Raw genomic sequence first — 25,015 nt, forward strand, 5'->3', positions numbered from 1 at the left:
AGACCAGAGAAGGAGAAACGAGGCTATACAGCAACAACCCCAGCACCTGAGACGTCGTTACGAAACTCTGTCTCCATTCTAGACCCCACTGCGCGGCAATGCGGACTATGTAACCCCCCTGGAATAATAAAGATGTTCTTTTCCCACGGCACTAGTGTACGTTGTATGCGTATGTGTGTTTGTTTGCGGCTGGGCATGCCAGCACATTGTTATTCCCCTCATTGCTATTGATTGAACAAGGTGATGCCGAGGAGATCGACGGCGAGCGTTAGAGACACCGAGGTCTGCGGCTGCCAATGAAGAAGGAGATTTCGGGTGACTCGAGGATGGGTTGCAATTAAAGGATCAAGGATGAGATAACACAGAAATAGGTCGCTTGGCGATGGCATAGATGTGGAGGATTAACCCCCGATCAATGACACAAGACGTCTGATAGCTGCATCGGTGTCCTGGAAACTCCCCGAGCAGGTCAACCTTGAGCGGGAAATGGGAAGAGGAGGACATTTTGGGCTCGATCTGGGGTGTGTCTGGCAACTTCCCGTAGAGTAACCCCTGCACAGGAGTGTGAGGAAGAAGCATTTGATGTTGGTGACTGATGGGCACCCCAGCAATCAGCTTGCCGAGTTGCTGAATCTCTCAAGCGCCTGCCAAGCAAGATAACCATGGCAAATGAACAGCTGAAGCTGAAGCTGAGGCAGCTGACAGATGTCAGTGACCAAACAGCCCGGATGTCCTGCCAAATGGAATCACCCACCAGGCCCAGCCACTGCTCTTCACAGCGCACCCGCCTTCCTCTTTCCTCCACGCGAGACGAGACCCCCTTGCTCGATCCCAGCGGCAGGCGAAGCAGACTCGACAGCCGGCACGAACTCAACGGGCCCGCCTCCCTTCCTCGCCCCCGCGCCGCGCACTTTATCCTGGCTCTGCCGCAGCGCCGTCCTACCCGCCCAATCCGGCAGCAGATCCTCCGACGTCGGGTCCCAGCCGAGCGCGGGCGGTAACGTGGTCGCGTAGCCCGCGCGGCCGTCGAGGTCGACGAAGGACATGAGCTTGTCCGTCAGGCTCGGGTTGCGGAGAGCGGCGGACTGGGCGAGTTTCGCGTTGAAGTGGACGCCCTTCTTCTTGAGGTCGAGGAACTGGGTGAACTTGGCGCTGAGGGCAGGGGGCGGGGATCCCGGCGGCGAGGGGGGTATGTCGAAGTTGGGGACGGGGGGTAAGGTGAGGTCGCGGAGGAGGGCGCGGGAGGCGGTGTATGGCGAGGCTGGGGGTTGGGATGGATCTTCTCCTGAGGGGAGATCTGGGAGTTGAGTGTCCATTGGGGGGAGGGAGGGGCCTAGGGGGACGGAGTGCTGTTGGACTGGGCCTATTGTTATGGCTTCTGTTGATGGTTGAGGCTCTGTTGGTGGTTGAGGTGCAGCGGCGGTAGTGGTAGCAGCAGCAGGTGATATTGATGGTGGCTTAACATTATCTGAGAGGCTCGTTAGTTTGAGGTTGTGAGAAGGTCTGCACCGGTGACGGAGATATTACTTGAGCCTGTGCTATCTTTGGGAGACGCAGGTTTCTCGGCAATCTCAGTCTGGACATTGTGTAAGTGACTGGCTTTCTGAGTTGGAAGGGTAGCATCTATGCGAGCACACCTTCACCTCTTCGACCTCTTCGACCTCTTCGACCTCATCGTCTTCGTCACTGCTGGCGTACGCCACCAGACCACCCATTGTATCAACTTTGGAATCTCTATGTCAAAGAAGGTCTAAAATATATGGCCTCTTAAGGTAAGGTAGATTGACGTAAGTTGAGAAGCGAATGAGTGAGATGGAGAAACAAGATAATTGGGGACAGGTGAGAAGCTCGGTGTGCTTAAACGCCCCACGCGACAGGCGACAAAATCTGGGGAATGCACGCGCCCTATGGTAAGGTATCCGTATTATACCTTCTTTACGCAGCCTTCATAATTGCTATCACCTTTCATATTCAGATTCATCGAAATTCTTCACTGAGAATTTTAAATGACTGAACCCATAAAGAAGTTGAACATAGTGAAACCAGGACTCTTTCACCAACCATCGCCAAAAGATTTTAAGTGAGAACGAGGTACCTTCCGTGCCACACTTCCAGTGTAACCAGCCGCATCGCAAGCGTGGCTGGAAAATGGTCCGTGCGGTGTCGCGGGTAAAGCTCGGTGGAGTTGGCCTCGTTTCCAGGCGCATCAACTTTAATCTGATAATCGTCACGTCGCAACTTTTCCGCCCCTCATCCCAGATCCGTCGTTCGCATACCAACAGACCTTTTTTATTGGGAGAGCGGCCCTGTACAGCGATACTTGCCCATCAGGTTCCGAACTCTTAGAATAAACAGTGGCAAAGAAACAAACACACGAGTGAAGACCCTGTCGAAAAGTAGCTCGAGACCTACAACATGGCTCGGACCAGGGACTCGCGCTCACCATCGCCTGCAGGAAGCCAATACGCGAGACGCCGCAAAGACGATGACAGGAGGGACCGCCGCGATGATGGAGGCAGAGACTACCGTCGTCGCTCGCGGTCCAGGAGCCCTGGCGATGTGAGGAGACCCCGTAGAGAACGAGAAGGAGACGACTCTGACAGGTACCAACAGCGACGATACCGAGATCGCGAGCGCGATCGCGACTCTCACCGCCGGAGAGATCGCTCCATAGACCGACGAGACGACGATTTGTATCGCGGAGGCCGACGAGACAACGATCGCCACAGAGACAACCGGAGGAGGTCTCGCGATCGATTCGCCGACAGAGACCGATCTCTTGACAGACGGCGGCATCGCGATGGCGACAGGGACCATCGTCCAAGGCGGGACGACTCCAGAGATCGGGCTCGCGCGAGGCGAGAGGGAACTGCTGACTCCCGTCCACGTAGCAGGCGCGATGACAGTCGCCCACGCGGCGTAGCGCCTCCAGAGAAAACCAGTACTCCTGGTAATGAGGTGAGATTGACCACCATGCCATTTTCAACAATATTCGCTAACTCGATATCACAGGCTGCTAAGCCCAAGCCCGCCCCAGCCCAGACTGAAGCTGACAAAAAGGCCGAACGACTTGCCAGACTCGAGGCCTGGAAGAAGAGCAGAGAGACTAAGGCCAATAAAGAGAATGAGGTTAATCCAAGTCAGACTAGGAATCTCCTCGCGGAGATGGACAAGAAGTCCGTGGCGTCCCCGGCTCCCGCTTCGCCATCTGTCGCCTCGCCTGCTGTCGCATCTCCCACTGTCGCGTCACCGGCGGCATCCCCGGCGCCAACGCTCAACACTCCTGGAAACGCATCACCCGCTGTGCCTTTCGCGGGCAAGTTCGACCCCAAGGCCATCGCGAAGAAGTCGGCAGCTTCTCATAAGAACGCCGGTACGAATGGTGTGCTAGGGGCTCTTGAAGGGCGGCCTGAAAAGTCCACGGCACCTGTTGCACCAATCACGAAGGGTAAGCTACCACTCCCTCCCTATGGATATGCGCAAGGTGCAGCTGTGAGAGGGACACATGTTAACAGTATGGCAGCCTCAGCACTTCCCGCCAACCGAAACCTGAGCGCCTTTGGTTTCAGCAAAGCGACTGCCGATAGTGAGAAGCTCGCAAACAAGCGCAAGCTCGATCTCGATGAGGAGGAAGGGACGAAGAGGAAACTCACAAAGCTACCCGCACTTCCCCTCGAGGCTGATGACACCCCCTACGCTGATCAAGATGAAGACGATGAGTCGGACGGTGGCAACTTTGCCGAAACGGAAGAAGAAGCTGCTGCAATCGCCCGTGCTGCACACGAACGACGCGAGAGAGAACTACAGGAGGCGCAAGAAGAGTTCAAGCAAGATGTCGACATGCAAGATGCTGCGCCAACGCAAACTACTGAGCCAGTTGAAGAGCCCCCAGTCGCTGACAAGATGGAGGTCGTGGAAGCCGAAGAGGACGATGTCGATCCCTTGGACGCTTTCATGGCCGATTTGTCGGATACAAAAGCCCCGCCGGGTCCCAAGGCAAGTACATCCACGAAGAAGGTCCAGGAGCCTGAGGCGTACTTCAGTGACGATGAATACGCTTTCAAAGCAGACGATGGCCCCAACGCCAATGCAGCTCTCGCCATGGCGGCGAAACGCAAGAAGAAGGACATTCCCACTGTGGATTACAGCAAGATCGACTTACTGCCTATACGCAAGGACTTCTGGGTCGAACCAGCAGAGCTCGCCGCTCTCAGCGAGGAAGAAGTCACCGAACTGCGCGCGGAGCTTGACGGCATCAAAGTCTCAGGCAAAAACGTACCCAAGCCGGTGCAGAAGTGGGCCCAGTGCGGTCTCAATGAGCGGACATTGGACGTTATCGCCGGCCTTGGTTATGAGAAGCCGACGCCGATTCAGATGCAGTCCCTGCCCATCCTCATGTCGGGGCGCGATGTTGTCGCCGTTGCCAGGACTGGATCAGGTAAAACAATGGCCTTCCTCCTTCCTATGTTCCGTCACATTATGGATCAGCCGCCCATCAGGGACACCGATGGTCCAATTGGTCTCATTATGACGCCGACTCGCGAGCTGGCAGTCCAGATCCATCGCGATTGTAAACCCTTTTTGAAGGCAATGGGTTTGCGGGCTGTCTGTGCTTATGGTGGAGCTCCCATCAGAGATCAGATCGCCGAGCTCAAGCGCGGTGCCGAAATCGTTGTGTGCACTCCCGGCCGCATGATTGACCTGTTGGCTGCCAACCAAGGCCGCGTTACGAATGTGCGTCGCGTCACTTACGCTGTCCTCGACGAGGCTGATCGCATGTTCGACATGGGATTCGAGCCACAAGTCATGAAAATCTTCGCCAATATCCGCCCTGACCGGCAAACCATCATGTTCTCCGCAACCATGCCTCGCAGCATTGACTCTTTGGCCAAGAAGGTACTCAAGTCTCCAGTTGAGATCACCGTAGGAGGCCGTAGTATCGTGCCCGCAAACATTACGCAGATTGTCGAGGTTATTCCCGAGACTGAAAAGTTTTACCATCTCCTAGGCCTGCTTGGTGAGCTTTACGAAAAGGATGAGGACGCCCGTACTCTAATTTTCGTCGAGCGTCAAGAGAAGGCCGACGACCTTCTCAAGGAACTCATGACCAAGGGATACCCCTGCATGTCAATCCACGGTGGTAAAGACCAGGTGGATCGTGATTCTACAATTTCCGATTTCAAGAACGGTATCGTGCCTATCCTGGTCGCAACATCCGTTGCAGCTCGAGGTCTGGACGTCAAGCAGCTCAAGTTGGTTGTGAACTATGACCCACCCTCTCACCACGAGGACATGGTGCACCGATCCGGACGAACCGGAAGAGCAGGTAACACGGGAACTGCAGTGACTTACATTTCTGAAGATCAGGAGAATTGCGCTCCTGGCATCGCAAAGGCTCTGGAGCAGAGCGGTGTTCCTGTTCCTAAGCGCCTGGAAGAGATGCGCAAGGCATGGATAGAGAAGGTCAAGGCAGGCAAAGCCAAGGACAACTCTGGCTTTGGCGGAAAGGGCCTGGACAGACTCGATGCCGAGCGCGAAGCTGCGCGTCTTCGTGAGCGCAAGACTCACAAGGCAGAGGGTGAAGAAGACGACGTCAAGGAGGAGAAAGCGGAGGATAAGGGCAAGTCGGCTGTCATCGACATTCAGTCCAAGGTGTCGGCTGTTGTATCCCGTGCCGCCAACAAGCCTGAAGAGGCCAAGGGCAAGGATGCACCGGCTGCCGGCGGCGCCGGAGGCAAGCCGGGCCAGCCTCTTGACATGGTTAGCGCAGCCATCAGGAACATCAACGAGCGACTCGGCAAGGCCGGGCAGCTTCGCTCAGGACAGCCCATCGACAACAAGGGCCCCGACGCCGGTGCGTACCACGCTACCCTCGAGATCAACGACTTCCCACAAAAGGCCAGATGGGCCGTCACGAACAGAACGAACGTGGCCAAGATTTTGGAGGCTACTGGTGTGTCGATTACGACAAAGGGAACCTTTTATCCTGCTGGCAAGGAGGTACCGGCCGGTGCGGACCCGAAGCTGTACATTCTCGTTGAGGGTGACACGGAGGTTGTGGTTGGCGCCGCTATGACCGAGCTCACCCGACTTCTCAGTGAAGGAACCGTTGCGGCAGCTACGGCTGACAGCCGTGCTCCGGCATCTGGACGTTATAATGTTGTGTAAATTGCCCCGGTTCTTGTAGTATATCAGATAATGCCATTTTAGCAATAAGGCAGGGGCGTAGAGGAGTCAATAATAACGCTGGTGTTGATGTCCGTTCTTGATGTTCACTTGATTTTATGAGATAATAGTAGAGCAGTCGCCGAGGAAACCAATAGCACCAGAGTGAAGCGCAGTTTAAGAAAGCGAAATAAAGAAATGTAGTAACTTGTGACTTAGATCAGCCTAGACGCCAGCAATGTATAAACTCCAAACCAAGATTCAACTACCAAAACGAAGAGGTATTATCAACGAACACTGTCCACCCAAATCCATGATCTAAATCATCCAGGAAAATCGCTAAAGCCGCTTCTCTTTATCTCCCCCCCCCCCCTTCATTACGCATCTTGGCTTTAATTATACGTCCTAGCCTCCGCAGCGGCATCGGCATCGCGCTGTCTCAGCTGCTGGGTGCTCGCATCCTTGAGCAAATCGCTCTGGGTCTGTTTCTTCTGCGCGTTCAATTGCGAGGAGAGCTTCCCGGTGGATTTGTTTGCGGCTTTTGCTCGAGCCTGTTGAGGGTCGTGGGTGTTAGTAGGTTTATTCGCGCAGTATTAGGGTGGGAGGGGGCAGGGGAATCTCACCTCGGCTGCTTCTGCGGCTTTGCGCCGCGCTTCTGCCGCATCGGCAGATGATTGCTGTCCCGATGCGCCGCCGGCGCCGCTACCACCGCCCAGTGTCCGTGGCGGGCCGCCGACTCTTGCGGGAATCGGTGCGGTCTTGGGCTGAGGCGGGGGAGCGGTGCCAAGCGGGCGACCCGGGGAGTCAAAGTTGTCCCCCTTCTCCTTGCCGCAGACAGAGCCCATCACGGTTGCTGTAGGGGCGTTTCGGAGATTTGCGATTACGATACGGTATCTAGGGTCCTACGATTGTCGTGGTGGTGGTGGTGGTGGTGCGCGCGCGCGGAGTGGCGAGGTCGTTTCGGCGCGAGTCGTTCGGGGGAGGACGGAGTGAGGTCGGTGGGCGGAGGTGTTCGGGGCCGGGTGTACGTAAGGTATGTTCGAACAGAGTCCCGGGAAGGTGCGGTTCGGAGGTGATGCGGTCGCTTTTGTCGCAATGCGCTTTTACGCTTGGGTCGGTGTTTTGGAAGGTCGTAGCTACGATAGATGTCTTTGCGGGTTGCAAGGCTATTTTGGAGCAAAAAGATTCACGAGGAAGGAAGTAAGGCAGTGTCTAAAGTAGGTCGTTGGCTTTTTAGCCGGAGAATCAGCGTGGCCGTGTCAGGTAACCTCGTCTATCGATATGAGGCCAAGACTGCCCAGGTTTGCGACGGGACGTTCACTGGTTCAGCAACAGCGCTCCCGCCCATTCCATTGCCCTGCCACAGTGCACTGTACCACCCGGTGCGAAGGGCACCTCACGCTAGCGGTGTTGGGGCTAAGGCGCATCAGCAGTCATGGGCCCCTGTCGGGGCCGTCCAGTGCACCGCAGTGACAGTCATTTGTCCCTCCCTTGCCGTTGTGCTCACTTTGAGACTACGGCGGGGGCGGGGCTCATTGGCTCGAAAGAGAGGCGGATGCTCCAAAAAAAAGTTGACGGGCCAATGGCCGAAACTCCAATTCTTTTTTCCCACAAGGTTTGATGAGCTTGAATCAGTAGGTGGGGGATGAGCAGCACGCAATGAAACAGTTTGCTTCTTCTTCTTCTTCATCATCATCATGTTTCTTCACCTCTAACCTGAGGAAGGAAAGATAGTCGAGTCTTTGGTAGGAAACAATGCTACGGTATCTTAGCGAGTGAAAGTCCTGAGCTCTTTGCCAATGTCCCACTCGAGCCGCCGGGTGGTTGGAGTTGAGGTCATTGCTGCCGTCGCATAACGTAGCGTTTCCCCTTCCTTTTCGTGCCTCCAGCGGATGTGATGCCGATGCTACGTGGGGCAAAACTACCTGGAGAATACTTTGCCTGCCGCCCTACGCGTATGAGAAGACGCCGTACCCATCACGTAGCCAACAAGAAAAAGTTTCGTAGCTTCCTGCCCCTCCCCCTCCTTGATCGGAAGCCGATTTTGCGCAACCTCTCCTCCTACCCACAGGCATCATCGCGCAAGGCAAATTTTTGCTTCCCTCGATCCTTCCTGCTTCCTTCTCCTTCTCTTCTTCTTCTTTTTGCTCTATTCTCAAACAACAATTCTTCTTTCTCCAAGAACTTGTCGTTGCGAGAGCACCAAAGCAAAGATGTCGGGTCAGAAGATTGCCATCGTTTCCGTCTACGATAAGACTGGTCTGCTGGACCTGGCCAAGGGCCTGAACCAGCAGAATGTCCGCATTCTCGCCTCTGGCGGTACGGCCAAGATGATCCGGGAGTCTGGCTTCCCTGTTGAGTAAGTTGCAAGTCCTTGCCGAAACTTTGACTTGTGCAACCCGAAGCTAATAGGCTTTTTTCTGATAGGGACGTCTCTGCCATTACCAAGGCCCCCGAGATGTTGGCCGGCCGTGTCAAGACTCTGCACCCTGCCGTCCACGCCGGAATACTCGCAAGAAACCTCGAGTCTGACGAGAAGGACTTGGCCGACCAGAACATCAACAAGGTCGACTATGTCATTTGCAACCTGTACCCCTTCAAGGACACCGTTGCCAAGGTCAATGTCACTGTCCCCGAGGCTGTTGAGGAGATCGACATTGGTGGCGTCACTCTCATCAGAGCTGCCGCCAAGAACCACAGCCGTGTTACCATTCTTAGTGACCCCAACGACTACGCCGAGTTCCTCAAGGAGCTCCAGGCTGGCGAGATCACCGAGGCAAGCCGTAACCGCTACGCTCTCAAGGCTTTCGAGCACACTGCCGACTACGATGCTGCCATTTCCGACTTCTTCCGCAAGCAATATGCCGCCGATGGCAAGCAGTTCTCCGCTCTGAGATACGGCGCCAACCCCCACCAGAAGCCTGCTGCTGCCTTCGTCAGCGGTGGAGAGCTTCCCTATAAGGTTCTCGGTGGCTCCCCCGGCTACATCAACCTTCTTGACGCCCTCAACAGCTGGCCCCTCGTCAAGGAGCTTAAGCAAGCTCTGGGTAAGCCCGCCGCCGCCAGCTTCAAGCACGTCTCTCCTGCCGGTGCTGCCATTGGTACTCCCCTGACCGACGACGAGAAGAAGGTTTACTTCGTCAACGATATTGAGGGCATCGACTCCTCCCCTCTTGCCCAGGCCTACGCCCGTGCTCGTGGTGCAGACCGCATGAGCAGCTTCGGTGACGTGATTGCCTTGAGTGACATTGTCGATCTTCCCACTGCCAGCATCATCTCCAAGGAGGTTTCTGACGGTGTCATCGCCCCTGGCTTCGAGGATGCTGCCCTTGCGCTCCTGAAGAAGAAGAAGGGCGGCAAGTACCTCGTCCTCCAGATCGACCCCGACTACGTCCCTGCCAAGACCGAGACCCGGACCGTCTACGGAGTCACTCTGCAGCAGGGCCGCAATGATATCGAGATTGCGCCTAAGTCATTCAACAGAATCATCACTCCCAAGGAGTCTGGACCCCTCTCCGAGTCCGCCCTCCGAGATCTGACCGTCGCCACCATTGCCCTGAAGTACACTCAGAGTAACTCTGTCTGCTACGCCTACAACGGACAGGTCATTGGTCTTGGCGCTGGTCAGCAGTCCAGAATTCACTGCACGCGCCTCGCTGGCGACAAGGCAGACAACTGGTGGCTTCGTTTCCACCCCCGTGTCCTGGGCATCAAGTGGAAGAAGGGTACCAAGCGCCCCGACAAGAGCAACGCCATCGATCTGTTGGTCAGTGGCGAGCTCCCAAAGTCCGGTGCGGAGCGTGATATGTTCGAGGCTGTCTTCGAGGAGGTCCCGCCCGCATTCACTGATGCGGAGAGAGAAGAGTGGCTTGGCAAGCTGACCAATGTCGCTGTGTCAAGTGATGCTTTCGTGAGTAAAGTTCGTGCCTGCTTCGAGTGAAAACCTTCTGACAAGAGCCAGTTCCCCTTCGTCGACAACGTCTTCCGCGCATCTCGATCCGGCGTCAAGTACATCGCAGCTCCCGGAGGCAGCCAGAATGACGGCGCTGTCTTCGAGACTGCGGAAAAGCTTGGCATTACGTTTGTTGAGCAGAATGTCCGCCTCTTCCATCATTAAGCGTCTGTCATTTATACCAAATCGGTGTTGCGGGATTCAACTTGGGCATGAGAAGGGACGGATTTTGGTCCTGAAGGGGGGGATAAAAGTTACAAATGATGATGATAGCTGGCAAACCAACAGCCCTTCGCAACTAGATGCGAGTAGCATGCGAGCAGCATGCGAGCGGCACGTTAGGCGGTATGTCGGCTGGCCATGTGAGGTGGCAGATACCATTTGCTAAGCACAGATCACAAAAATCGTTGGGCCGCTTTTGTCAGATGACTGTGATATTCAACATATATCCGGAGTAAAATGGGATGGACTTTGAAGGAGTTTAGTTTAGCGGAGCGTGAAATCGGTGGCTGCATGGAAATAAAAGCCATTATGAGACGAGAAAGATGTGTTCACGTGCTGTACAGAACCTGCGGCTTCAGGCGTATGATTTAGAGTTTTCTCCTTTGACCATGAAGCAGATGATATCTAACTTCAGAAGCGCGAATTTGTCGATCTCGCAATAGGTCCCGACGCGGGATCTCAAGTAGGCTCGTCGACGCGGACGTGGTATGGCAATCCATGGCAAGGCGACTCTAGACGGAAGTCTATTTGCAAGGCAATACGAAGATATGCATACAAAGACATGCAGCTCTATAATGGCGTTCCCCTCACGCGTGGCTGACATCTACCGCTCCTAAAGGCTGGCTACCATACCCGGACGCCACTTGGAGCATTTCGAGAAGTTAAGTTTGGTGTTGAGGCGGCATCGTGGAGGCTTTCTGGAGTGAAAACATGCAATGGCGTCGTCCTTGGAACTTTATTGCGCGTCATTGTTCCGTGTGTCTGACAGCCAAGTGGCTTGCCATTGTTCTAAAGTCGGATGAACTATTGACGGATGCTGCCTTGTCTCTTGCTTACCCGTCAGTTGGTCTGCTGTCTCTTGAACAACCCCCCTGGCGGTTGGTAAAGGACGGTTCCTGGCGCATTGGCCTCGAGCGTAACCTAGGTACTTTGTAGTATTCTGAGAGATATTGTCTTTGCAAACAAACGGGCACGCACGCAATCTGATATAGAATGCTGCTTACATACGCAGACCCTGGGAAGAGAGTCCGGACCAATGGGGGGCTGCTCATGTGCTGCAAAAGGGCACATGGTGGGGCAGGTACCAACCACGGGCCAGTGATTACAGAAACCCCCCTGGGGCATCCACACCCCTGTGGTCAGCCTCTCAGAGCCAAGTGACGAAGTCTTTTTGGAGTCGAGCCCGCCAGTTCTCTTAAGAGACACACGGGCGAGGGCATGAGGACCGGAGAAAGGGCCTCATCTCGGCCGCCCTCTCACTTTCCATACGGCTTTAAGGTTATGAGGCTTCTTCTCCAGTCGACCTTGACAAGTATAATAAGGCAGCGGCAGTCGGCACCTTGGGGCAGTTGGAAGTGAGGAACAGACACGACAAAGACTCATTCTCAAGAGACTGAGTGAATTTTGCAGTGCAATATCGCGAACTAGAAAAAAAGGGAGAAAAAAAAACCCGGCGCAACAACCATCGCTCCTCAATTATACCGACAGGTATGTCTTATTAAATCATGAAGCGCATATTTCGCAAGGTGATTGACAGCAATGACAGGGGTTCTGGTGTTACGCTGGCAGGTTAGCCCCTCCGTCACCAGCCAGAGAGGCCGCATTTTCGCGCCAGAGGCCATCAAGGTTCTCACACCGCACCGCACCTGCTCATCGCGCGCCTGCAACACCGCCTTCCCACAACGTGGGTAGGAAGTTCCTACTGTTGCGGGTTGCCCTTGGTCCCTAGGAGACCTGAGAAGAGGAACCAGTGGTGCTCAGTCCAATCCAATTCTTCAATTCTCGACTTCTTGCCCCTCAAGCCTTGTCAACGGTTTGACTCGCCTGGTCACGCCTCGCATCGCCTCGCTTCGTGCCAACCTTGAAGCTTTCATCCCACTTTCATATTACCCTTCTACCCAAGTCTTGGTTCTGTTTTGTCAGGGCATTCATTACTGGACCTTCCTCCACAACGTTATCCCGTTACTACTACATCTACCCTCCCCGAATCTGACACCTGGAGGAATTCTCCGTCCCCAGGGTCTCAGTTTTGCGGCTCTTTTCCTCCCACCTTCTCCAAGAACCCTCCGACCTCCAGTGGCCCAAGCCGCCGGTCGATCGACAGTCTCCGTGGAACTTGTCCCGAGCCGCATGGAAGACCCAGAGATCCTCAACATCATCATATCAGAGTTATGGACGGCCAGCACGATGGCTTACCGTCCTTCGGTGGCCACGGCTCCGGCTTCTTTCTCGACCCGTTAGACGTGGAACATCTTAACGACCATTTTACCGGTGGCGTAACTTTGCCAGTATCGCACGATGAGTCCTGTATGGATTTGAACTTCGACCATATTGCCTGCAGAGGCCCGGATAGCAACAACCAGCATCACCCTGTACCCAACCACAACCACCCTCTCACCCTGAATACCATGCCGATGCATGCGCGAAGACACCACAGCCTGTCCACGATGCCTACACTACCCAACTACTTCGATCCCAGAGGCCAAATGCCCTTGGGCTTCGGCTCGAATGCCATCATGTCACCAACGGGGGCCATGGGCTTTGGCGTCTCGACCCCCAACTCGAGCCCTCAGGTCGAGGATGATAGTACCTCCGCGGCTTGCAGCAGTCTAGACTGCAATCGATGTGTTAGCGAGTGTGGCGCTAGTGAAGCTGGCGATATTTGCACCGATGCAGAGTGCGCTCAAGCTTGCGACGATGACGACTGCGACGAAGCTGCTGCGCTTTGTACAGACGCAGAGTGTCCAGCCAACGACATAATCTCTGATAAGGACAAAGCTGCTGCCGATGTGTTGGCGTCTATTGGAGACACCTTCAGCCAGGATGGCATGCTGCCTCCGTCTATGTCTTCGATGTCTTCAATGTCTTCTCCATATTACGCAACCCAAAGCTCCTATCAAAATGGAGGAATCCCAGCAGCAACTCCAAGCCATTTCCACGCCGGCGGGATGACCATGTCGATGGCTCATTCGATGAGTATGGGCAACTCTTTCCAGAGTAATCCTGACCTCTTTCAGACTGCCCTCGAGTCTGTAATCGACTTTCAGGATCCTAGCATGCCTGAACCCATAGGGTGGATGGCACTTGGCTTGCATCTTAACGATCATGCACACGCTCAGACAACCTGTATACGGCCTTGTATGACAGAGAGCCGGAATTTGCCGACCAGGTGCCCGCTTCCTCACCAAGCGCATGCTCATCAAGGTGAACTCGATTTCTCCTTTTGCATTCCCGACCCAAGCTCAGGGTTTGTACCTTGCGGCGTTGAGCTCAACGGCGTCGAGGACTGGGCTAGCCATTTCCAAGAACAACATGTTGTTGCGCCAGAAGGAGAACATCTTAACTATTCTCATACAACGCAACACTCTGACTTAAACCTGATGGCGCCGAATCGTCAGCCTGATTACCTTCCGCTGCCACCAGAAGGTCTTCTTGACCCGGCCCATGCTGCCCAAGACAAGGAGTCTACCACATCTCCTCTATCAGGGCTCCAGGCGTCTTCGTCCCCACAACCGTCTCCCGCCACTGCGCAAACCCAGCCCAGCCCTGATAAGCCTGGGGCTGAAGTGTTCACTTGCCAATGGGTAATCGCCGGCCAAATTTGCGGTATGAGCTACTCGAACGATGATGCCCTGCAGATGCATTGCAAGGAGAGACACATCGTCAACCTTGGTAAGACAGATGCAGGATACAAATGCTGCTGGGAGGGGTGTGCGCGTGAAGGGCATTTCACGCAAAAGAGCAAGCTTGAACGTCACCTGCAGACACACACCGGCTGTAAGTCACTACCCCATCACCTTCAACGGATAAGTATGCTGATAATGCTTCTAGTCAAGCCGGTCAAGTGCACTATATGCAATACTCCGTTGTCTGCCAAGCAGTCTCTTGCGCAGCACATGAGGATCCATACTGGAGAAAAGCCCTGGAGCTGCAAGTTTCCCGGTTGCAAAGCATCGTTCAAGCAGCAGAGTGCATTGAGTAAGTGAAACCAATATCTCTGGGTCCACACAATTTCTAACTGTGTTCTAGCGATGCACTCGAGAACCCACACAGGCGAAAAGCCACTCAAGTGCGAGGTTTGTGGCAAGGCGTTTGGTGAATCGTCCAATTTGTCGAAACACAGAAAGACGCACAATGTCAAGGGTGCCTTTAAGTGTGATTTTTGTGACAAGGACTTCCACAGACTGGACCAGAAACGCAGACATGAGAAGATTCACCGGAAGGTCGCGGTTGCGCTCAAGGCTGATAATCCTACCCCGTCTATCAAGAAGACACAGGGTGGTCGAGTTACAAAGGCAGGAGATCGAAGAAACAGTAAGTGATCAACTTGGACAAGGTTGATTACTTCATTGTAGGTTTGTGGTTCACGGGAGGCATTTTCACACTACGGATGGCTTTTTTCTTTGTCGACGTCTCATGAAATACCCTTATAGGCTCCAGATTCCGGACTGGCGTTTACATGGAGAAATGGATCAGGTCAGGACGGCATAACAGGCTTCGGTGTTCAAGGCGGCGGCGAAAAGTTCAAGGGACATGGACTTACTCTGGCTTTGGTGGACTGGGGGAAGACGTTTTTTTTTTCCATGACGATTCACGGTAGGTACGGTCAAAAACGAGGATAGAATTAGTATTGTAGCAATACAGTACTAGCAGTAATACCGTATGAATGACGCTTGATTGATGAAACATATCGAGGGCGTTGTCCATGGGTTTTCAGTTTTTTTCTTTTTGGTCTCCGAGCTAGGAGACTTAGGTATGCTCGCACTCGGCCAAGACGTCACTATCATAACTAAACGAGAAATATAACTTAGTCCGCGGATGATCCTTCCGGGAGCACGTATTCCACAGGTAAAGGGGTTCCCCGGTTCTGGCATGGGATTCAGAGAAGGACCGGTCACTGAGATCTCGGTGACATCTATCTGCGTTTTTTCCACGGGATAAATGTACCCTGCAGGCCAGCCCAGTCCCAGAAACCGGGTTTGCGACGAGAGTAGGTGAGTGGGCGACAACAGGTCATGTTGTCAACCTCTTCTGCTCAAGAAGAAGGCTTGTGGAGCGTTCCAACGTAGGTTTTCGTCCTGGGTCCATGCTCTCTCGGCGTTCACGGATACGAGCAGAAAATGGCGAGAGTCTCTATATGCGGTGTCTGTAGTTCGCCAGTCTCATCATCGCTTCAGCTTGTGATCAAGTATTACACGGCAGCAGATATGACAGTGGAGATGATAGGATTGTCATGTGGCATGGTGGGGATCGGATTACAAACGAAGTCTTCATCCATCGGGACGAGAGATAACCATGTGCGAGCTTCATTTTCCACTTTTCGCCCTTGTTCGCCATCCTGGCGAGGCAGTCAGGAGTAGGAGACTTCGACGACAAATCTCATATCTGGCGAACCACGAGGAAAATTTTCTGATGCAATCATCACGAGTAAGGAGGAACAAGGTTTTCTATCGTGGACGGTATCTTCCGAGAGAGAGGTGCTACGGTAGATGTAAGTTTGGAGGCGTTCTGTCAGGTGGAGAGGGGAATCGGGTTGGTCGTAGAGGGACATACCCGACGCGATGAAATCTCTGATGAGGGACATGATGTACCTTTGCGGGGAGGGGGGCGTGAAGTTGGTAAACTTATTCTTCAACACCCTCCCCCTCGTGCCCCTTTTCCTATTTTTCTCTCTCTCCCCTCCAGCCTCCTGGCGATGCTTCGGCGAGATTCTGTATTGTGGCTTCACGAGAAGGGAGGGGTCATATGATGATGAATATGTCTCGTGCAGGACATCGTCTACGTCGGCTAGAGGAAGATCTTGCTCTCTTCTTGGCAATGATGCTCTGGACTCAACTGCGGGCGTGATTTGTGATACTATAGGAACTTGGTGGCGATTCAGCGGGACTCGAGTTAAACGGGTGAAAGCTGACGAAAACCAAAAACGGCATGATATAGCAAGTCGATCCTAGTACGTCTGTCTCTCGTGTTCGTGTGGATCGTAGAGAAGCCCAGGAGTTTAGGCTTTCTTGGGACTTGATGTGACTCGCTGACGAGAGCTGTTGCCTACGGGCGGAGAGACTCGAACGGGAACGTGAGGTCAAAGTCTGTTCTTTACGATGCTAGACTAGATGGAACGACAACGAAGGTATGACATGAATTCCTCTCCACTAACAAGATTGCGAACTTCACCTTTCATGACCGAGTGTTGTGCCCTGGTGTCCAGACCCGCCCGACTTATACCAAAGCATCGAGGCCCCAAAGGTAGAGCGTTGGAAAAAGCTTTGAGTGACATGGCCAGAAGACGGCTCCAGCACTACAGAATCCCATGACCCAGTTACTGCGAGCGGGTTTCCTCCAGTGTCGTTGTCGTTTCCCTTCAGTCGCGAGGGCGTTTAAACAAACAGAGGTTTTGCAGGGTCTCGCTCCTCCTGACAAGCGAACTCAAGGCGAGCTTCAAACGTGCCTTCGTTGTTCCTCAATCACGCGATGAGCGAGTTTATTGTAGTCAAGTTAATTTTTCGGCACTACGCGTTGTATGGCGTCTAACCTTCGGTTGTCATGTTGCTTCTTTCCTTTTCCCAGCACAAAAAGATGGCCATACCTTGTGCTGGTGGAGTGCTGCCTCCCACACACTTTGCCTCATTCTGAAATCGATTATATCTCTTGTCCACAGAGGGTTTTGCGAGGAATATAGAGGTCTGGGGAAAGAAATTGGTATAATCTGCATAGAACCGTAGGAGCTGGAGCAGTGTCTCTCTGGCTCCAATCTGGTCTACTAAGAAGAAGCATGTTGCACTGATTGCAATAATTCCAGTGGCAGTTGCTGATGAGAAGACTCTGGCCGATATCGCCATCGACGAGAAGAAGACAGAGGTGTGCCTGTTGTGACCGAGAGGGCATGGCCGCTCAATACCGACTTATGTCATATCATTGCGTGGACTTGTTCATCTTCTAGACAGAACTATGGTTCTATGAGTCAATGCATCCCGGTCTTATTTGCTGTAGTTTGCAAATGCATCCATGAGCTTCAGAGGCAAGTCTCGAGGGCGATGAAGTTAAGCGTGGTCTCTCGGATTGGCGTGTCATCTAACTACCACAACGAACTTATGCCATACAGACGCCAATCTTGTAAGGCAGACATGTTTCCAGATATCAAGCAGTCAAAGGGGGGAATGGGGGCAGTAATGCAACTTGAGATCAAGTCTGATGCGTCGACATGAATGATAAACATAGACTATAGACAGTAGACCATGGAGGGCAGAGAGTGGGCTACAAGCTTGAGCATGGGAATCGTCTGGCTCGTGACTGCTTACTTCTCTTGAGCAGTGGTAATCATCATACGACGTCATATATCAATGTATAAGGGACTCCATCACAATTAGAGAAGAAAAGAGCAAACTTTTGAAGTCGGGACATCTTTGGGCCCCATCATTTTGGCAGCTCTATGCTACCTCACACCACACACGCCCGAGGGAATCCTCTCCCTCCCACCACGCAAGAAAGGAGGGGTGGGAAAGAACAAGAGAGGGAGATTCTTGTGAAGCCCATCCATTTTAGTTTTTCGCTTGACCAATGTTTTGACCCGTCTTGAGAGAAATCCATTTCGTGTTTTGCAGCACTGGGGGGAGAAATGATAAAAGTGCAAATAAACCCTTAATTTCCCTCCGTGACCATGCAATGCATCATCGAGTAATTCGGGATCCCCGTGTGCCAAAAACGTGTTACGCCTCCGTGACCATTTTCATTGTTCCTCATCCCCAGATCTAACCCAGCAGCGGTCGGTCTAAATTTAAGCAGACTGTATAACAGGTTAGATTCGATGTTCGCCTCCTACGAAGGATGCCATTCATGATTTCGGCCAGGGAACATGAGAGATAGCGCTCAAGAGGGTGCTGCAGATCGTCCCCTCATAATGCGGCCTTCATCGATCGCTCCTCTCATGGCCCCCTAGCCTCCAATCGAATGGCAGATATTCCGACTCTACTGACCTTGACGGCGAACTTGCGCTGGGGGAAGTGGGTGGTGCGCTTCTTGGCCTTGTCGGTGACAGCGCTGGCCTCCTTCTCGGACAATCTCCGGCGGATGGCACGGGTCTGCTTCGCGCGGAGGTCGAGGGGAGCGTACTTCTTGTTCTTGTAGAACAGGCGGAGCTGGGCGCGTTGCTTGGAGTTGATGACGGTAAGAACGCGAGCGATCGACTTGCGGATGTCGTGGCTATAGAGCGGAAATTTTCACCGGTCAGTCCTCTTGATTTCTCTTTATTCGATCGACGATTCCTCCAATTGACTCGGGATCAGGACAGGGGGATCAAACGCACATCTTGTTCAACTTGCTGCCGGAAGAGGCGATCTTCTGGATGCGGAGCTGACCGAGCTCAGTCTTGAGCTCACCAAGTTGCTTGGTCAAATCATCCTTGTTCTTGCTCCAAAGGGCGACGGCCTTGACCTTTCCGGACGACTGGGACATGATGAATTCTCGTCAGCGAAACGGGTTCTCTTTTCTCCTGTGTAACTCCTTGCAAGCAGATCTCCTGCCGCCTCTAGTGTTCGTTTTTTTTTCTCGTCGGGAAGGGGTAATTCGGGCGCGGGGTGTCGAGGATTCGGCGGAAAAGTTGCGTCGGGCTAATCGAGGATCGCGAATTCCATCAGGGAGAGCAAAAGGGGTTCACTCACCATCTTGACTGATATGGGGGGTGGCGCTGGATATCTGGGTTAGTATCGACACGTCGTGAGAGAGGCTGAGGTGATCGATCGTAAATTTGAAAGTTTGGCAAAAAGCTGTTGCCCTAGTTTGTGCGCAAAAATTCGGGACCCGGCGCGGGGCCTGCTGTGATTGGGTGCATGTGGGCCTTGGGGTTTCGAAGTCGCTGGTCATGAAATGCGCCACAGCTACTTCAGCCACAGTCTGTCACCGGGGCTGGCTGTCTTCAAGTCGGGCCAGCTTTACTGAGCAAGATATCAATGGCATCGACGTGTAGCTGCAACATTGTCTCAAATCTTTGGAAACATCTGGGAAATCTGGCGATATTGAACAAATGTTTCGATTTTTTTCAGTTGGTTTTGTTGCCTTTGGGCACAAAGATATCATGGGCTTAATTTCAGTTCCATGCCACTTGTCCCTCGTCGGAAGACTTTGTGCTAACAAGTCTCTAATGAGACAGATAGAATACCCGAGTAATAATACCTCCCACAAGCGAGTTCTTTCACGGCGTTCTAGCACATCATGAGCAAATCTTTGATGCTCCAGACTCTAATGCGACTCTACCCGCACCTGCATTCCTGGTGCAACACTTTCGGCACTTACATAATCATTCGATGTGCACGGTCCATGTGACGCCGAGCTCCTCCCCTGCTGCATCTGGTCCCTGCCGACAGTCCCAGACACGCGGACATGCCAGAGCCCATCGAAAGACAACATCTCGACGTCGAAGGTCTACCAACGTACAGCAACCACCAAGCCATACACAATTAGCATCGAGGCGCTATGGCTGCGACTACAGGAAACACGGGCTGGGCCCAGCTGCGGCAACAGGCACGAAGTCTAGAAACACAGGTATGGAATACCTCCGCTCAGAACGTCATCCAGGCTTCCCTGACATCCGGCCTCTACAGACAGAGACGCTATTCCACACCTACTCTCAGTTCTCGACGGTATCCGACATCCCGGCAAAGCCCACAGAAGAAGAAAGGACCACAGAAGCGAAGCTCCAAGATCTTCTCGAAAAAGTACGCTCAAGCCCTCGTCCGAAGGACTTCGGCTCTTACCTCCTTCGCTGCCTCGAACGTCCGTACTAACATGCCCGCCAACCCATCAGCGCGAGAACGTCATCTCACAATTATCACGCCTCCTCGACTCGGAAGCAACTCTCACCTCTTCAGCTCTGAAACAGAACAATCTCGCCCTGCTCCGCGAGAAGCTCGCCGAACATAAGCGCGATCTCGTGCGCCTGCGCAAAACCATTTCCGAGGCTCGCGATCGCGCCCACCTTCTTACGAATGTTCGCTCCGATATTGACGAATACCGTGCCAATAACCCCGAAAACGCCGAGGCCGAATACATGCTTGCTGAGCGCAGCCGTATCGATAACAGTCACAACATGGCCGATAGCGTCTTGTCCCAGGCATACGCTGTTCAGGACAGCTTCAACATCCAGCGCGAGACGCTCGCCAGCATCAACCGTCGTATCACCATGGCTGCCAGCCAGGTGCCGGGGTTGAACAGTCTCATTGGTCGCATTTCAGCCAAGAAGCGCCGAGACGGCATCATAATGGGCGCATTCATTGCGTTTTGCTTCCTGATGTTTTGGTGGTTTTTGTGATAAGCGGAGACCCGGCATGGCTGAAATGACGTCCATCGTGTGTTTGTTATATGTTCAACAAAGCCGTTACGACTAGGGAATTATTGGCATTAAGGGAAATGCGGAGGCGTTATTGGAATCGTTTTTGAACTTTCTTTATCGGATAGGGGGTATCTTTGGTGCATATTGTACACTATAAGAACACGAATATCTGTAAGCCAAAGTCAGGTTACATGGGCCTGACTGCTATACAAGGTTGGCTTTTCCGAGCCACCCGAGAAAAAGTTATCGTCCTCTTCATCAGGATACTTCCTTCTTTCCCTTCGCTGCGTTATTCACCTGGGCAGCCTCGAGTGCTGCCTTTTCGTTCTTATTCCACTCGTGGAGGACTAGCTTCATGCTCTTCACCAAGCTGTCCCTCTCATCGGGGTGACTGGGACCACTGGCAGCCCATCTTATCCTACACAGGTTGTCCACCAGATAGACATAGCCTACTTTGCTGTTGAGATATCCAATAGACTCGCTAATCTCATTTGTGATGCCGCGGGGTACGAGGAAGTACTTTCCCCAATTGTGCTCAGGGATCTGTTTGCGCAAGTTGCCCATGAACATCTTTACGATCCACGCCTTGAACTTGTTGTCCTCAACATTGAGCTGGAGGACCTGCGTCTTGCCGGGCGTCTTGGCCAGGAGCTCGTGCAGCGCGGGGTTGGCCTCGGGGGAAATGAAGGTCTTTGCCTGGTCGTCGGCCCACTGGCTGCTGTAAACGGCGACGACGGAGATCTTGTCGAGCAGCGTCCGCGTCGTGTCGCGGGGGTTGTTTGCGTTCTTGGCGAGGGTGTCGCCGACGAAGTTGGGAAAGAAGAGGGACATGTCGGCCTTGAAAGGCAAAGGGGGTGCGATGAAGGATTTGCCCTCGTGGAACTGCATGTTGCGCCAGTCGCGGAAGTAGGGGCGTGCCATCTTTTCCTTACTACACGAGTAGGGACATACCAATTAGCCATTTGGTCGTGTGTGTTTCTCAAGGGCATCGTCACTGGGGACTCACAGCTCTTTACGGCGCACAAGATGCTTGTCGTAGTCGACAAAGTCGTCCCTTCGTTCTTTCAGCGACCTCCTATCCACGCCAGAGTTGTCCTCAGGGTGAGGCGGGTGCGCCATGCCGATGGGGCGCGGCAGAGGCTGCGGCGTAAAGTTGTTGATCTTCTTGCCGTATGCTCTCGGGGCATGAATGGCAGATCCGGGGAGGTCGGGCTTCGGAGCCTCTACGGGGGCGGCGCCGGGCGCCGGGGTCGGGAGCTTGTCGGCCAGGTAAGGTCGGGAGGTGCTCAGGTGCCGTCGCCATGCGCAGACTGTGCAAGAGACCATGGTCCTTCTAGAGACCCCCATGGACAGGGCCATTGTCCGTAACGGTGTGGTTGGAACCATTACGCCTGGTTGTTTTGGTGTAGTTGGCTTCGATTTCGAGTTCTGTCGGGGTCTGGTCAATCCATACCTTGTTGAACATCAAAAAATTCGCGCCACATTATTCCGGCTTCCCTATCCCGCGAAGCTGACGCCACAAGGTCTCCAGCCACAATTTGACAAAGGCCCAAGGCCCTTGAGCCGCGAGCGATAATAGAGTGGATTAGCGACGCTTCAATGCGGAGACGAGGGGGAAAGAGCCAAGCGCACTGAACCGACGCAGCGGGTCTCGGGCCACCCTGCAGCTTCCCCGAGGGGCATTTCACATTGTGTCATGGGGGACTCAATCGACCTTCACTGGCCGAACACCGTGAATAGCCGAGTGTTTGGGGGAAAGGACAATGCCGTCGCCGAGCGGTTCAATCCTCCTGCAAGTGCGTTCGCACATTCCTTGGGGAGTGACTTCCCTTTTTCTCCTCTCTTTTAGAAGTAAAAATTAGAAGTTGAGAATTGGTTTCTTATCCTTTAAACTATTCAAAAAAATAAAACACAATGTTTCTTCAAAGAGGATCGCGCGCCGTCCGGACGCAATGGCACGTCTCCAAGAGTATGGCTCGTCTGGCTGCGGCCAGAGCTGCTGGCGTCTACCCCTCCAGACGATTCCACGACACAAGGCATCTACGGGTTGTGAAGCCTGTCTTGCTGGCAGACATCGGCGAAGGTTAGATGTTTCCCGTTTCGACTTCTTGCACAAAGACGTGTCTAACAATCCCGAGTTACACAGGCATCGTGGAGTGCGAAATCATACAATGGTTCGTCGAGCCTGGCGCCCGAGTCGAGGAGTTCTCCCCGCTATGCGAGGTCCAGAGCGACAAGGCGTCTGTGGAAATCACCAGCCGCTTCTCGGGTGTGGTCAAGAAGCTGCACTACGATGCCGGCGACATGGCCAAGGTCGGCAAGCCTTTTGTCGACATTGACATCCAGGGCGGGGCTAAGAAAGAGGACCTGGATGCGCTGACGGCCCCGACGGAAGCGGTACAGGAGAAGCCCTCACAAAAGACGCCGGAACCTCCTGCACAGCCCAAGACACAACAGGAAGACAAGACACAGGACCAAACAAGACGAGAATCGGGGGTGGCATCTCAGGATGCGGTCAGTGCTGAAGATACCCCACGGCCAAAGGGTACTCATGCCTCGCTCGCTACGCCGGCGGTGCGGCATCTGACCAAGAGCCTGAACGTAGACATTGCCGAGATCAACGGCACGGGAAGAGACGGGAGGGTTCTTAAAGAGGACGTACAGAACTTTGTTAAGCGCCGCGACGCCGGTGACAGGCCGGCAGGGGCAGCGACTCCATCCCCGGCCGCCGCGGCCCCGCCTTCCGGCGCCGCACAACTCGAAACCCGGGTCCCGCTCACGAACACCCAACAGCAAATGTTCAAGTCCATGACCCGCTCCCTCGCAATCCCCCACTTCCTCTACGCCGACGAGATCGACTTTTCCAGCCTCGTCCAGCTGCGCACCCGCCTCAACCGTGTCCTCGCGACGTCCCCCGAAGTGGGCGGCGGCGAGACTGGCGTTGCGAAGCTCTCCTATCTCCCCTTTATCATTAAAGCCGTCTCCATGGCGCTCTACCAGTACCCCATTCTCAACGCGCGCGTCGATCTCGACCCTTCCTCCTCGCCGTCATCGAAGCCGTCCCTCGTCATGCGCAGCCAACACAACATTGGCGTAGCAATGGACACCCCCGCCGGCCTCCTAGTGCCCGTGATCCGTGACGTCGGCTCCCTCAACATCCTCTCCATCGCCTCGGAGCTGACACGTCTGCAAAAGGCGGCCCTCGCGGGCAAGCTCGCGCCGGCGGACCTCAAGGGCGGAACCATCACCGTCTCCAACATTGGTAACATTGGCGGCACCTACCTCTCGCCCGTCATCGTTGACAAAGAGGTCGCGATCCTCGGCATCGGCCGCATGCGCGCTGTGCCGGCGTTCGAGGGGGAGGACTCGGACAGGGTGGTGAGGAAGCACGTTACCAACTTCAGCTGGAGTGCTGACCATCGCGTGGTGGACGGCGCGACCATGGCCCGGGCCGCGGAGGTGGTGCGGCGGGTTGTGGAGGAGCCCGACGTCATGGTCATGCATCTGAGGTGAGCAGCACGCGGGAGAAAACTTGTTCTGGAGGGAATATCGGGGGAAGGGAAGTAAGCGCGTGTGTGTTGTATCTGGCTTTTGACTCCGGGACCACCCACCACCCCCGAGGCGGATTGTGAGAGAGGAAAAGGTAACCCTCAGTAAGGCGCCTCGATGACGCCGTTCGGCCGCCGCGTGATGCGGAGTAAGAGGCCAGGATAAAGGCCACGGTGTGGGTCGGCGGGCGGAGGGCTGGATGACTTACAAGACTCTTGACAATTAGACATCCACGAATAATGGTTTGTAGATATGAGGTGAGGGCGAGCAGGAGGGGGCTTTAGCGGTGGCGTAACCAACTACCTACTTTGCAAGCACCAACAAGGGGCAAAAAGGGCTTGCGGTAAAAATTCAAATCCAAGAGTTCAAACAAAATCGACATCATCATCAAATCTGTAAGATTGGGCTGCTTCCCGACGCATGTCTGACAAGCATTTAACTGTACCGTGTGCAACCCAACTCCAAATAAGGCAGTGTAACTAAGTACGTACGACCGTAGGTGTATGTATGCGTTTGCGTGCTGAAGCCGTGATGTCGATACCTTACAGCAACCAAGCGCTGGCTGCCCCACCAGAGCCAACACCCCCCCGAGGCCGAACCCCCCTCTCCTCGGTGTAGGCAAGGACATATATGACGGCCCAGTCACGACGGACAAACGCTTCCCCACATCCTCACCGAGTTGACGCCAGCCAATGTTGAAGAATCCCTGACCGTCAAACGTGAACGATTATGCTCCGTAGCAATGCAAGTGCCTCGATCCGGCAGGTTGCCCACCACTTCAAGCAGTAACAAGGGTTTGCGCATGA

The 25,015-nt window shown here is 54.1% G+C and overlaps 9 protein-coding genes across 9 annotated transcripts; 5 read left to right on the forward strand and 4 right to left on the reverse strand.

Moving 5' to 3' along the window:
- Positions 1-773: 773 nt before the first annotated feature.
- Positions 774-1,715, reverse strand: BDZ83DRAFT_747101 (HCNGP-like protein-domain-containing protein; the record flags this gene model as incomplete). The annotated part of the gene is made up of 3 exons (XM_060513378.1): positions 774-1,468; positions 1,528-1,576; positions 1,638-1,715. 3 exons carry the CDS (start codon positions 1,713-1,715, stop codon positions 774-776), a joined length of 822 nt encoding a protein of 273 aa, XP_060370835.1.
- A 349-nt stretch (positions 1,716-2,064) lies between these two features.
- BDZ83DRAFT_660459 (P-loop containing nucleoside triphosphate hydrolase protein) lies at positions 2,065-6,567 on the forward strand. Its single transcript, XM_060511057.1, has 4 exons — positions 2,065-2,559; positions 2,614-2,958; positions 3,013-3,448; positions 3,524-6,567. Exons 1-4 carry the CDS (start codon positions 2,416-2,418, stop codon positions 6,166-6,168), a joined length of 3,570 nt encoding a protein of 1,189 aa, XP_060370836.1. The 5' UTR covers positions 2,065-2,415; the 3' UTR covers positions 6,169-6,567.
- Positions 6,558-7,010, reverse strand: BDZ83DRAFT_747103 (uncharacterized protein; the record flags this gene model as incomplete). Its single annotated transcript, XM_060513379.1, has 2 exons — positions 6,558-6,716; positions 6,789-7,010. 2 exons carry the CDS (start codon positions 7,008-7,010, stop codon positions 6,558-6,560), a joined length of 381 nt encoding a protein of 126 aa, XP_060370837.1.
- Positions 7,011-8,378: 1,368 nt separating this feature from the next.
- BDZ83DRAFT_747104 (phosphoribosylaminoimidazolecarboxamide formyltransferase/IMP cyclohydrolase) lies at positions 8,379-10,282 on the forward strand (the record flags this gene model as incomplete). The annotated part of the gene is made up of 3 exons (XM_060513380.1): positions 8,379-8,524; positions 8,593-10,075; positions 10,127-10,282. 3 exons carry the CDS (start codon positions 8,379-8,381, stop codon positions 10,280-10,282), a joined length of 1,785 nt encoding a protein of 594 aa, XP_060370838.1.
- Positions 10,283-14,093: 3,811 nt separating this feature from the next.
- BDZ83DRAFT_600619 (uncharacterized protein) lies at positions 14,094-14,740 on the forward strand. The gene is made up of 2 exons (XM_060507044.1): positions 14,094-14,116; positions 14,171-14,740. The coding sequence occupies exon 2, from the start codon at positions 14,371-14,373 to the stop codon at positions 14,659-14,661; it is 291 nt and encodes a 96-aa protein (XP_060370839.1). The 5' UTR covers positions 14,094-14,116; positions 14,171-14,370; the 3' UTR covers positions 14,662-14,740.
- A 3,370-nt stretch (positions 14,741-18,110) lies between these two features.
- BDZ83DRAFT_747106 (ribosomal L29 protein) lies at positions 18,111-18,787 on the reverse strand (the record flags this gene model as incomplete). The annotated part of the gene is made up of 3 exons (XM_060513381.1): positions 18,111-18,119; positions 18,310-18,535; positions 18,639-18,787. The coding sequence occupies 3 exons, from the start codon at positions 18,785-18,787 to the stop codon at positions 18,111-18,113; spliced, it is 384 nt and encodes a 127-aa protein (XP_060370840.1).
- A 713-nt stretch (positions 18,788-19,500) lies between these two features.
- BDZ83DRAFT_335112 (vesicle transport V-SNARE protein) lies at positions 19,501-20,779 on the forward strand. The gene is made up of 3 exons (XM_060502440.1): positions 19,501-19,873; positions 19,933-20,046; positions 20,136-20,779. Exons 1-3 carry the CDS (start codon positions 19,805-19,807, stop codon positions 20,637-20,639), a joined length of 687 nt encoding a protein of 228 aa, XP_060370841.1. The 5' UTR covers positions 19,501-19,804; the 3' UTR covers positions 20,640-20,779.
- Positions 20,780-20,918: 139 nt separating this feature from the next.
- BDZ83DRAFT_565742 (ATP10 protein) lies at positions 20,919-22,046 on the reverse strand (the record flags this gene model as incomplete). Its single annotated transcript, XM_060503790.1, has 2 exons — positions 20,919-21,591; positions 21,667-22,046. The coding sequence occupies 2 exons, from the start codon at positions 22,044-22,046 to the stop codon at positions 20,919-20,921; spliced, it is 1,053 nt and encodes a 350-aa protein (XP_060370842.1).
- Positions 22,047-22,311: 265 nt separating this feature from the next.
- Positions 22,312-24,591, forward strand: BDZ83DRAFT_600626 (2-oxoacid dehydrogenase acyltransferase). Its single transcript, XM_060507045.1, has 2 exons — positions 22,312-22,743; positions 22,807-24,591. Exons 1-2 carry the CDS (start codon positions 22,575-22,577, stop codon positions 24,171-24,173), a joined length of 1,536 nt encoding a protein of 511 aa, XP_060370843.1. The 5' UTR covers positions 22,312-22,574; the 3' UTR covers positions 24,174-24,591.
- Positions 24,592-25,015: the final 424 nt, after the last annotated feature.

Source organism: Colletotrichum acutatum (assembly GCF_030867785.1).
Source record: "Colletotrichum acutatum strain CBS 112980 chromosome Unknown BDZ83scaffold_5, whole genome shotgun sequence".
Taxonomy (NCBI): Eukaryota; Fungi; Ascomycota; class Sordariomycetes; order Glomerellales; family Glomerellaceae; genus Colletotrichum; species Colletotrichum acutatum.